Below are 14,230 nucleotides of genomic sequence, written 5' to 3' on the forward strand. Positions count from 1 at the left end.
TGAACTCGGCTACCAACAATTCCTAAACATGCATGTACCAACTTTGCAACCTGCCTCGGTGTTAACAAAAACTCCCCTGACCCTAGTATGAACTCGGTTACCAACAATTTCAAAACATACATGTTCCGAGATCAAAACCAACCTTCACCGACACTAGTATGAACTCGGCTACCATCAATTCCTAAACATACATGTGCCAACTTTGCAACCTGGCTCAGTGTTAGCAAAACTCCCCGACCCTAGTATGGACTCTACACCTACCGATTCCAAAACATGCATGTTCCGAGTTCAAAACCAACCTCGGTGAAAACTTCACCGTTCTTAGTTTAACTCTCCCTAACAATTCCAAAACATGCATGGTCTAGATTCGAACCCTGCCTCGGTGAAAACGTCACCGACTCGTGTATAAAATCTGTCCCAACCAACTCCAAACCTTCCCTGGGCACCCGAATAAAAATAACTCACCCAGCCCCTTAATCAATAAAAATTATTGATTTGTACTTTAGAGTGATTAGATTGAATGATATGTATGCTAACGTCATATCATATTTAGTTTTTACGTCATTATTTTGGTGAACTTTAAATGTAGACATTTTAAACGGTGTGTCATTTGACACGACGTACTATAACGTTGTTGTTTTTTAAAACTTAAAGTTTATAATCTTAAGCAAATTTTTACTAAGGTGATCAAAAATTAAGATGACAATGTAAGATATAGAAAAAGAAAATACATTGAGTGGTAAAAATAAAAAATTGTCCTTAGACGTAATGTATTATGTATAAGTAAACTTTCTTAAAAATTAACGAAGTTCAAGTCAAAAAGAAGTTTGATGAAAACTGTAATACTAAAGTGAACATGGGAAGGTAAGCTGCTGCAAGACTAAGATATATATTCGTCTTCCTTCTAGGTTCATTGTCTTTTTTGACGACGTACTATAACGTTGTTGATTTTTAAAACTTGAAGTTTATAATCTTAAGCAAATTTACCACCACCTTACCACCACCTTACCACCACCTTACCACCTTACCACCACCTAAGGTGATCAAAAAATTAAGATGACAATGTAAGATATAGAAAAAGAAAATACATTGAGTGGTAAAAATAAAAAAAAAAAAAAAAAAAAAAATTGTCATTAGACGTAATGTATTATGTATAAGTAAACTTTCTTAAAAATTAAAGAAGTTCAAGTCAAAAAGAAGATTGATGAAAACTGTAATACTAAAGCGAACATGGGAAGGTAATCTGCTGCAAGACTAAGATATATATTTTGTTAACCCTTGTCTTCCTAAATTATTTTTTAACTTTTTAAAGAAATTGACTGTTTAGTTAAGGATTCTGACGCGAATTTTTTCACAAGGGACGATACTCGTGTCTGTAGACAAGGCTGTTCTAATTTTAGAACAGTTGTCTTTCCTCTCGTTTCTCTATTAGGGAAGCCGTAAGGGGAAGACACGCGACACGTCTTTTAAAATGTAAACAAGCGTGCACGGGGTGCACTTAAAATAAACCCCGCTGCGACAATTGTTAAATTTATCTGGCTCAGTGTGGTCAAATGGTGGTCAGATCAAAAGAAAATCGGAACGGTCATAAAAAACTTAATTACTTTTCCAGACTTGTAAAAAACATGTCTACCCACGCATACCTACGTACCAACGCACCAAGTCGCCCTGTCGCCCATTAAAAAACACGAACCTACCGAGACTTCGTTTCGTCTCAAAACCTGACTTAACGGTGGTTGAAAGAAAATTCCGACCCTTAAATATATTTTTGTTTTCGCTGACCCTCGCTATAAGCGAATAGTTACAACCATTAATCTTTCATACATAGCAAGGGACGGTTCGCAGGACATGTGGAAACAAAATTTTTTAATTTGATCAAAGAATGACCGGGCGTACGAAATGTGAACATAGTTCATGTACAGCTGTAGTCTAATGAAAAAAACCGAGAGCCGTGACTAATTACAGCACCAGCTGTCGCCACACTTAACGCGGAGAGGGACTTAATGGCTTCGATTAATTACCTGTTGTGATCGCTTCAGTGAGCCCGCTATTAAGCAACCACGGGGAGCGCCGGGGAGGATCCCGGGCGGATCGATAAGTACAAGCTGTCACTAATAAGTAACAGCTGTGGTTAAATGGCTGTTATACACAATGACACTTTCTAGTACACGCTAGTGTTAGTCTTTTATTTTAAACGGCGTACAACAAAGAAATTAAAAGCAAACTAATTAAAATGAATTTCAAACAAATAAATTATACAAAGTAATTAAATTAACCAACAAGTAAACAACAATTAAAAATAAAATTTAAAAATAATAATTTAAAAAATTTAAAAATTTAAAAAATTAGATTTTTAAAACTTGAAGTTTATAATCTTAAGCAAATTTACCACCACCACCACCACCACCACCACCACCACCACCACCACCCGCTTGGTAACATCTGTCGCCACACTTAACGCTGGTTTTGCGTTAATTATCATGACCCGTCAAATCGATCGGGGAAACTCGGTGAAGCATAACAAAATTTAATTAGGTGGGACATCATGCTGTGATGGCCCGTGGGTGGGATCAATATAAAACCCATTAATCACTACGAGGCGCGTGTCATGGTAACAGGTGTTCCCACACTTAACGCTGGCTTTGTGGAGAGGCACTTAGCTCTTTCAATTAATTATCATACCCCCTGCTGTGTTCGTTTCGGCGAACAATACATAAAATCGGTGAAGTATAACAAGATTTAATTAGGTGTGATGGCCCCGTGGGTGCGATCAATACATTCCCATTAAAACGCGCAGCGCCTAGAAAACTTCGCGGGCGGTCGATACGTAACAGGTGTTACATGTCTGGTTAAAGGCTGGTATACAAAGACTGTTCTAGTACACGCTCATTGTAGGGGAGAATTTAAAAACATACATACATTCAAACAAATAAACAACATTAAACAACAAAGAAAAGAAATATATCAAATAAATTAATTAAACAAAGTAATTAAAATCAAAGAAATAAAATGAATTTCAAACAAATAATCAAATTACGTAACTAGTTAATAAAATAAAATTTAAAATTTAAAAATTAAAAAAATTAAAATCCAATTACGTAACTACTCAATAAAAATTACACAATATAAACAAAGTAATTAAATTAAACAACAAGTAAACAACAAATTAAACAATTAAAAATACAATCAACGTAATTAAATTACGTAACTCGATAATAAAAATTAATTAAAATTTAAAAATTAAATTCAAACTCATTAAAAAACGCATTAAATTACGTAACTCGTTAATAAAATTAATTAAAAATTTAAAAAATTAAATTCAAACTAATTAAAAAACACATTAAAATTACGTAACAAGGTCAGTGATGACGTCACAAAGTCACTAATTACGTAACTAGGTCAATGATTACGTAACTAGGTCACTGATTACGTCACAAGGTCACCGGTGGTGACCTACTGACCTACTCCCCCTCCTGCTCACCCACCCTAGGGTGGGTGAGTATTTTACTATATGTCGTTGTTCCTGCGGCTCACCCACCCTCACCCACCTGCTCACCCAGGTGGGTGAGTATTTTACTATATCTCATTGTTCCTGCGGCTCACCCACCCTCACCCAGGTGGGTGAGTATTTTACTATATGTCGGTGTACCTCCACCTCACCCAGGGAGTATTTTACTATATCTCGTTGTTCCTGCGGCTGCGGCAGGCTGCGCCTGGTGGGTGAGTATTTTGCTATATGTCATTGTTCCTGCGGCTCACCCAGGCAGGGAGTATTTTCCTATATAACCATTGCTCCTGCTCCTGCTCCTGCTCCTGCTCCCCTCACCCTGCGCCTGCGCCTGCGACCCAAAAGGGACCTAATATACTACTCACCACCACAACAGCCACCACCACCACAGCCACCACCACAGCTACCACCACCACAGCCACGACCACCACAGCCACCACCACCACAGCCACCACCACAGCCACCACCACCACAGCTACCACCACCACCACCACAGCTACCACCACCACCACCACAGCTACCACCACCACCACCACAGCCACCACCACCACAGCCACCACCACAGCTACCACCACCACAGCCACCACCACCACAGCCACCACCACCACCACAGCCACCACCACAGCTACCACCACCACCACAGCCACCACCACCACCACAGCCACCACCACCACAGCCACCACCACCACCACAGCCACCACCACAGCTACCACCACCACCACAGCCACCACCACAGCTACCACCACCACAGCCACCACCACAGCCACCACCACAGCCACCACCACAGCCACCACCACCACCACAGCCACCACCACCACCACAGCCACCACCACCACAGCCACCACCACCACCACAGCCACCACCACAGCTACCACCACCACCACAGCCACCACCACCACAGCCACCACCACCACCACAGCCACCACCACAGCCACCACCACCACCACAGCCACCACCACAGCTACCACCACCACCACAGCCACCACCACCACCACAGCCACCACCACCACAGCCACCACCACCACCACAGCCACCACCACCACCACAGCCACCACCACAGCTACCACCACCACCACAGCCACCACCACCACCACAGCTACCACCACCACCACCACAGCCACCACCACAGCTACCACCACCACCACAGCCACCACCACCACCACAGCCACCACCACCACAGCCACCACCACAGCTACCACCACCACAGCCACCACCACCACAGCCACCACCACCACCACAGCCACCACCACAGCTACCACCACCACCACAGCCACCACCACAGCTACCACCACCACAGCCACCACCACCACAGCCACCACCACAGCTACCACCACCACAGCCACCACCACCACCACAGCCACCACCACCGCCACAGCCACCACCACAGCTACCACCACCACCACCACAGCTACCACCACCACCACCACAGCCACCACCACAGCCACCACCACAGCTACCACCACCACCACCACAGCTACCACCACCACCACCACAGCCACCACCACAGCTACCACCACCACCACAGCCACCACCACCACCACAGCCACCACCACCACAGCCACCACCACAGCCACCACCACCACAGCCACCACCACAGCTACCACCACCACCACCACAGCTACCACCACTACTACACGAACATCTACAAGACTGGAGGCCATACACGGAGGTGAACCACCTCACGATAGAAGATGTAACAGTTTAATAAAGTGCGACTTATGTTATAAAATAACATGTACCTTTTTAACTACGTTGTGACATTTAACATTTTATTAATTAATATAATATTTTTTGTTATATAATCTTATTCGTAACTTTACAATATATATATATATATATATATATATATATATATATATATATCATTAGAATCACGTGTCTACATCAGGGATATCTCAACAAAGACAAACACGTGTTCAAATACCCCCCCCCCGGCTCAATGAAACAGATGAATAATTAAACACACCCTGGGTCCTGTTAAGGTTCACCCTAACCCTGAGCGACATAACCCTTAGCCAGGTACACAAATTAATCACACATCTACAGACAGGAGATCGATGTTATCGATTTTTATGACGGTGTCCATTTGATGAGCGGTGAGAAGAAAAACAAGCAGGTCATTATCGTTAGATCTGGTCGCTATCATTTCAGTAGTGTCACTTAGTGATCCGGTCTAGCCGGCAATGTTGTCTTGATCCGGTCTAGCCGGCAATGTTGTCTTGATCCGGTTAGCCGGCAATGTTGTCTTGATCCGGTCTAGCCGGGAATGTAGCCTTGATCCGGTCTAGCCGGTGCTATTGTCTTGATCCGGTCTAGCCGGCAATGTAGCCTTGATCCGGTCTAGCCGGCAATGTAGCCTTGATCCGGTCTAGCCGGCAATGTTGTCTTGATCTGGTCTAGCCGGCAATGTAGCCTTGATCCGGTCTAGCCGGCGCTGTTGTCTTGGTCTGTGCGTCTGTTTGTATTTGCGTCTATCTCTACGCATATCAGCGTTTGTAAGTCTGTGTCCAAAACAGTTTGTAGGTCAGTAGTTTGTATGTTTGTTTGCAAGACACGTTGTGTGTTCTTGAGTCTGTAGCCTGTCTCTTTGTCTGTATTTTTCAATGTGTAAGTCTGTTTGTGAATTCGCTTGGACGGTAGTAATTTGGTAAGACTGTATGTCGCTCCGCAGTCTGTCTGTTATTCAGTTTGCATGTCTGTCTCTACGTACATCTGTATGTCTATGTCCCGAAGGCATCTATCTGTACAAGATTGTACGTCTGTATGTAATATCGGTACACCTAATTAATGTACGTTTACATGCAGGCTTATTTATTCATCAGTCTATAAGTTTGTTTAGTATGTATATAGGTCTGTCTGTTTGTCTGTCTGCAAGGCTGTCTATATTCTTGTCAGTCTATAATGATGTCCACACGATGCTTTTAGCGATAGGCAGGGTACCAAATACCTTAATGAATGTAATCTAATATTATGGTATAGGTCAGCCCCTAAGGATTTGTAATGGTGTATGAGCTAGTCCTACTGGACATAGTCACAATATAGTAACTGTATGTGTATGTGGCTGAAGATATTGTCACATACGTCATATGGTGGTAAGATACATTCTTTTTATGAGATGGGTGTTATAAAAATAATAATGTGCTGTTAGGGTGGTGTTAGAGTGGTGGTGTTAGAGTGGTGGTGTTAGAGTGGTGGTGTTAGAGTGGTGGTGTTAGGGTGTAAATGATGTTAGGGTGCTGATGGTTAGGTTATTGATGGTTTTAGGGTGCTTATGGTGTTAAGGTACTGAAAGTTAGGGTGTTGATGGCTTTAGGGTGTTAATGGTGTTAGGGTGTTAGGGTGTTAATGGTGTTAGGGTGTTAGGGTGTCAATGGTGTTAGGGTGTTAATGGTGTTAGGGTGTTAATGGTGTTAGGGTGTTAATGGTGTAAGGGTGTTAATGGTGTTAGGGTGTTAATGGTGTTTGGGTGTTAATGGTGTTGGGGTGTTAATGGTGTTGGGGTGTTGATGGTGTTGGGGTGTTAATGGTGTTGGGGTGTTAATGGTGTTAGGGTGTTAATGGTGTTAGGGTGTTAATAGTGTTAGGGTGTTAATGGTGTTAGGGTGTTAATGGTGTTAGGGTGTTAATGGTGTTTGGGTGTTAATTGTGTTAGGGTGTTAATAGTGTTAGGGTGTTAATGGTGTTAGGGTGTTATTGGTGTTATGGTGTTAATGGTGTTAATGGTGTTAGGGTGTTAATGGTGTTAGGATGGTGGTGTTAGGGTGCTGATGGTGTTAGGATGGTGGTGTTAGGGTGCTGATGGTGTTAGGATGGTGGTGTTAGGGTGACGTGTTAGGGTGCTGATAGTGTTATGGTACGGATGGTGTTAGAGTGTCGATGGTGTTAGAGTGTCGATGGTGTTAGAGTGTCGATGGTGTTGGAGTGCTGGTGTTAGATCCAATATTAAAGTAAGGGAACTCAATTACCGAACAGGGAGAGAAATCGGTTAAAGGGAAGTAACCGAGCCACCCGCTAATATTCTTGTTAGCCTCCGTGCCAGACAGCTACGTCACTCAACTTTTTCTGGCCATCGATTCGGTTTTCCCTTCTTTGTCAACTGTTTAAAGCGCTGGCTGGCAAAATATTGGAAGGTAAGTATAAAACTAGCATTGATTATACTGTCTTGTAAATACTACAAGATTGTGGGTTATGGGTCTTTAATTACTTGTAGTATATGGGTCATGGGTCTTGTAATGAGTGGGTTATGATTAACACAAGAGCTAGGGTCATGGGTTTTGTAATTAGGATATAACTAAGGGTTACGGGTCTTGTAAATGTAATGTAGCTGATACGTTTTGTTTATATAATACGATGTAAACGTGATTTAGTTCCGATATAAAAGTCACAAATAGTAATTTCTTGACACCCAATAGCCATATAGTACCGCTCCACCCCAACCTCCACCGCAACCTACACCACAACCACAACCTCCACCACAACGTCCACCACAACCTCCACCACAACCTACCAGTACCGCCCCACCACAACCTCCACCACAACCTCCGCCACAACCACCCAGTACCACTCCACCACAACTTACCAGTACCGCTCCACCACAACGTCCACCAAAACCTCCACCACGACCTACCAGTACCGCCCCACCACAACCTCCACCGCAACCTCCACTACAACCTACCAGTACCGCTCCACCACAACTCCACCACAACCTCCACCACAACCTCCACCACAACCACCCAGTACCCCCACCCCCACACATACACCACCACCACTCGACAACACCGACCCACCAGCTTTCATTAACCCCCGAGCCACTCAGCCACCACTCACCGAGGGCCACAAGAGCCAAACTCTGACGACGAGCCGTCAAGTGCGTCTCCGCCCGCACACGTCCGAGGGCTGACACGCCTTTGTCCGGCTGGCCGTGAGCCGGTCATTTCCAGTGCCAGACAACCGGTTGAGGAAAGACAAACTTGGACCACAATGGCCGCGAAATCAGGTGGAGTAGAGCGGTACATTGAACGGGAAAAAAGTCACAGAAAAAAAACAACAACACAGCAAACATTAGACCTGGTTTTAATATTCGAATCCACAGTGAACTAAATTAGACCAAGAATATACGCGTTGACTACAGACTGACCAGAAATATACGCGTTGACTACAGACTGACCAGACATATACGCGTTGACTACAGACTGACCAGAAATATACGCGTTGACTACAGACTGACCAGACATATACGCGCTGACTACAGACTGACCAGAAATATACGCGTTGACTACAGACTGACCAGAAATATACGCGTTGACTACAGACTGACCAGAAATATACGCGTTGACTACAGACTGACCAGACTTATCGCCGTGTAGACCAAAAAAAGATCAGAAGTTAAAATAAAGAGAAGAATGATCAAAGAACTGGCTGCAATAACAGACCGATGATACGTAAAAAAAATTAACACAGGTTTAATGAAGAACGCACCTGTCTATAGAAGAAAGCAAAAAATGCAAGATATAAAGGTGTAAAATTCATTAAAAACGAAACTTCACCAGAAATGTTTTCATTTGAAAATCATCCAAAACACGAGGCGTCGTTATATTGTTAAAAAAATTTATAACTCCAGGAGTGATATTATAAAAATAGAAATCAATTAAAAGATGCACCAAAAGCTTGTTTTTTTTTATCTCTTATCTTTGTGTTTCTTGAAGTTTCTTAACTCCGTTCAAAATATCAGACAATCCTGTTTACCAGAATAACGACAACTATCCTCGCCTTGAGTTGCTAATGTAACGACCTCTAACTCAACAGTGTATCACCCTGACTACCGCCCATACCCTGCTCGTGTCTAGAAGTGAAATAATAAACAACAAACCTAATCTCTCAACCCAGTCCTTTAACCCTAATCGATAACTTGAATTCATCGATATGCTAGATCAGACTCTAAAGACAACTTTTATAGCCGAAAGACAAATCAATAAACACTACGCTATTATTTCCTAAAGTTGCAAAATTTAATTTTAAAACGTTAAGTCGAACAAAGCCAATTAACGCTAATCTAAACCGCGATTAAAAATCCGAACAAAGCGCCACCTCTAACTTCTAAACTGTCCCAGCTATCGAAAAGTGTTTCAGCACCGGAAGTCAAAGCCCATAATTCCGCTTCCGGAAGAAATAAAATGCTAATGGCTTTTGCCTGTATAGCCCGCTCGCCTCCGCCGACTAATAACGTCCTTGAATAATGGCTTTTGTACAGATGTAGGTGACAGGGGTCAGTAGTACACTAGGGTAGGGTGGGGTGGGGGTGCTACAGGGGTCAGTAGTACACTGGGGTAGTGTGGGGTGGGGGGTAGGGTGGGGTGGGGGTGCTAGCCTTGATGTAGAGTCCAGGGTTACGTAAGTCGTGAAATGAATGAACTGGTACTGGATGACCGGCGATATACTTTTGTGAAATGGTGGGAGGGGTGGGGTGCAAGGGGTCATCAGGGACTGGTCACGTGATGTGGTGGTGTGGGTCATCGGGGACTGGTCACGTGATATGGTGTTGTGGGTCATAAGGGACTGGTCACGTGATGTGGTGGTGTGGGTCATCGGGGACTGGTCACGTGATATGGTGTTGTGGGTCATAAGGGACTGGTCACGTGATGTGGTGGTGTGGGTCATCGGGGATGGTCACGTGATGTGGTGGTGTGGGTCATCGGGGATGGTCACGTGATGTGGCGCAATGGGTCATCTAGTGTTAGGGTCATAAGGCACTGGTCACGTGATGTGGTGTTATGGATCATCGGGAACTGGTCACGTGATATGGTGTTGTAGGTCATAAGGGACTGGTCACGTGATGTGGTGGTGTGGGTCATCGGGAACTGGTCACGTGATGTGGTGTTGTGGGTCATCGGGAACTGGTCACGTGATGTGGTGGTGTGGGTCACGAGGGACTGGTCACGTGATGACCACTAAATGACCAGTGGTATACATCTGCTAAAGGGTGAGTTGAATGTGGTGCTGTTTGTCGTGTCGAACTGATCACGTGACCAGCACGTGAGTAGATTTTAAGCTAATATAAAGTACTCACTCTTAGCCACGTATCATACAATCTCTAGCGTAGAACCTCTTAACTCACAGAAACTAAGTACCAAATTATGCAGAAGGTTACAAAAAATACACGCTAGGTATGGGAAGATGATGTAGAGCACTATATTTACTTCTACCATTGTATTTTCTCCCAGATCTAGGGCGATGCTTTAAAACCCAGCAGACGGTGCCAGAAAGTAGACACGAGGGTTCTCACACCCCACACTCCAGGGTGCCAAGATAATTTTGTTGCTTTTCTTCCCCCCCCTTTCCCACTACACCACTAACACCATAGGGGCCAACAGAGTTCACTCTAGCGCTTGACCACGCCATTCCCCCGCTACTAAACTTAGTCTTGCCAAGGTTTAGTCAGTCCGCAGAAAGAAACACAATAAATCACCAGTCTCCAAACTTTTCTCACTCTGGGAAACCACATACATGTTAGTAACACCCCCCCCCCATCCCCCCTTCCCCCCACATCTCCACATATAGCACACATTTATTCATCACAATTTTGAAAGATTTGAACGCGGACCTTATGGAATGGAGCCGGTCATAATAGAAATTTTTTAAAAGGCAGCAGCGAAGATATTCGAACGATGGTAACAGATACATTCAACTGTCATTTTGGGACGGGAATCCATAATGTTTCTTTAGAAGAAGTTACAAATTGTTTATAAATAAATATTGTACATCTCGATTAAACTTTTCTAGCCAACAATAGCTATAGTTTGCCCTATCCCGTGTCGAAGCATCCCCCCCCCACCCTCTGTTTGGAAACAGCTGGACAAGATAGCATTTGCTGAGAGAAAGGGGGGGGAGGGGTGAGAGAGAGGGGTAGAGAGAGAGAGAGGGAGAGAGAGAGAGGGAGGTATAAAACGTGTTGCCTACCTTAGGGTCTTCTCCGTACTCCATAATGTATCCAAGGGCCGGTAGACCTTGACCTTCAGCGACCAAGGCCGACGTCTGCACGGTTAGGGCGTCTCCCAGAGCGACGATGACGTCAGCAGACTGTGACGTGGCGATGTCGTCAATGTCCACGAGCCGCTGCCGGAAGTTGCCGCTGACGATGTGGTACGTCACGTTCAGCACCAGAGACGTGTTCTGGCCCAGTCGTTTGCTCAGGATCACGTGATCCCCGCACCGGAAGACCTGAGACCTGGTCTCGTTGGCAGGGCCGGTTCCAGAGTCGCCGCATGTGACGTTGGTGCCGCACGCCTCGCAGAGCTCGGGATCGAGCCCATGTGACGCCTGGAAATAATGCGTGACGTTCGGGCCGGTTTTGTTGGCCGCGCAATACTCCGATGAACTCTCGTCACAGATATAAATAACCCGCAGGCTAAAAATAGACATGGGGATCGGATTTTCCTGTTGGGATTTCCCGAAAAGGGTTTCCGTTTTGTTGACAGGCACAGAAAGGACGAAGCTGCAAACAACGGCCATCGTCAGACAAAGTGCGAAGGATCTTGCGCTGAGCGTTCGGATGACGTCATCCGTGACAGCCAGCATGTCTGGGGTTCAGACCGGAAGTTGGTAGAGAGCAAGCATTACATAACATCGTTGGAGGATTGTAACCAATGGGAGGAGAGATGACATAAACACGTGACCTGGCGAGGCTATCTAACGATGGGGGTCAACTTGACCTAAGCTCTGGTAATGTTGGGGCTCTCCCGTGACAGCGTGATCATTGTTTATCTAGACGACACACATCATCGTGACAACGTGAACATTGTTTAACTAGACGACACTCATCATTGTGAAAACGTGATCATTGTTCAACTAGACGACACACATCATCGTGACAACGTGATCATTGTTTAACTAGACGACACACATCATCGTGAAAACGTGATCATTGTTTAAATAAAAAAACACACTTCATTATGACAGCGTGCGAATTGTTGATCTAGAACACACATATCAATGCCCAGGGTGTAAATATCTTGAATATACATCGACACAAGAATGGATTATTGCTTGTTTTTATAGTGAGGCGTTCATCCATTATATTTCATCAACGTATGACGAGTGTATATCTCACATCTGAATACATCAAGGAAAGATAAAAACATCGTTATTAACATTCAAATATGTCGGACACAAAACAACTTCTACATAATCGTGTCTTTAAGCGTGATTAAACCAGCATTTGAAAATACCACCTTCAAGCTCCGTAGAACTGATTAAACTGAAGTTCACCTGTTTCTGTGACCTCGGCATATGATATGAAGCGGTAGTTTGGTCATTTCTATAACCAATCGCCTTCACTTTCCCTTACATGAGTGAACTAGCACTCACAGAATTTTAAATCAACCTTGGTGTTATTAAAAGGTAAACACAATTTTTTAAAAGGTTTGAAAAGTTTCATTTTATTTTTGTTAGTTTGTCAGACGAAGGCCTATAGCCGAAACGTCATTTGTTTATTTTACACACGTTCTAAGCTGTAACTACATTAGTATTAAAATAAAATACTTAAAAAAAACTTTTTAAAAAACCACGTTTTTCTTGTGGACTAAAAAGTAGAAAATAACTATTTACATACATTTGATGACAAAAAACGTGGGTACGTTCACCATCAAATTTCCCGACCCATCTGCCCGACCCACGTTTTTTGTCATCAAATGTATGTAAATAGTTATTTTCTACTTTTTAGTCCACAAGAAAAACGTGGTTTTTTAAAAAGTTTTTTTTAAGTATTTTATTTTCTCCTTTTTAGTCCGTTGCTACACATGAAAAACGTGGTTTTTAAAAAAGTTTTTTATATAGTTTATTTTCTACTTTATCTAATGACTTGATTAAGTATGAATTGACTAAGTGTTTATAAATACACGGACTAAAAAAATCTTGAGCGACCAGGATTCGAACCTGGGTTGTCGCGGCCACAACGAGAAGTACTAACCACTATACGATCACGGCCAGCGCGCTCACATCGATTGGGGCCGAAGTAACTGTGTCGATAAGCCTCCAGTCTTGTCGGTATCTTTAGAAATCATGTCCTCAATTTTATGGTCCTTGGGGCGTAATTAAATTAAGCTAATTACGGTCTCTAATTGCTAGTTTTTATGATTGCATCTGAAATTGTTAGGCGAAAGTAGCATGCATGCCAAATTTCAGGTCTATAGAGCAATCAGAAGTGGGCTAATTTTCGATGTCAATTTTAACAACAAACACACGCGAAGCTGAGTTAATAAAAACGTGTTAATAATTGCCTGACAACAGTCAGGTCAGGTAACGAAACTGACATTGACAGCGACGACTTTTTAAAGCTAGTTACGAACCTAGGGTGGGTGTATGTGTGTGTGTGTGTGTGGGGGGGGGGGGGTTGTTAAAGAAGAGGTTTAAAGGTGAGGGGGAGGGGGTAGAGGAGGAAGTAATAAAACGCCGTTGTCGTACCTTCTGGTCGATTTATGGGACAGATTAAATTTAATTGAAAGTCGCGTGGTGGAGGTGAGGTTAAAATAATAACTGATCGTGTAATTAAGTTTAAATTAGGTTAATTAAGAAGCCAAGATGGTTAATGGAGTTAATCGTGTTTTTTTATAATTCGGCTGTATGCCAGTTTTTTATAACTAGTGGGAAGACTATTTGGTTTAACAGGGGCAGACAATAAGGTTAAACAAGGGCAGACAATAAGGTTAAACAGAGGCAGACAATAAG

The 14,230-nt window shown here is 43.5% G+C and overlaps 1 protein-coding gene across 1 annotated transcript in view; it reads right to left on the bottom strand.

Annotated features, from left to right (window-relative positions):
• The window catches only part of LOC131934758 (uncharacterized), a 131,569-nt gene extending 119,376 nt beyond the window's left edge, over positions 1-12,193 (bottom strand). Inside the window, exon 1 of the mRNA XM_059290872.1 lies at positions 11,465-12,193. Within this exon, the coding sequence (XP_059146855.1) occupies positions 11,465-12,082 (618 nt within the window). The 5' untranslated portion in view covers positions 12,083-12,193. The remainder of the gene's footprint in view (positions 1-11,464) is intronic.
• Between the last annotated feature and the right edge of the window lie 2,037 nt (positions 12,194-14,230).

The sequence above is a fragment of the Physella acuta genome, unplaced genomic scaffold (genome assembly GCF_028476545.2).
Source record: "Physella acuta isolate Inbredline_101_S28 unplaced genomic scaffold, ASM2847654v3 ptg000117l, whole genome shotgun sequence".
Classification (NCBI taxonomy): domain Eukaryota; kingdom Metazoa; phylum Mollusca; class Gastropoda; family Physidae; genus Physella; species Physella acuta.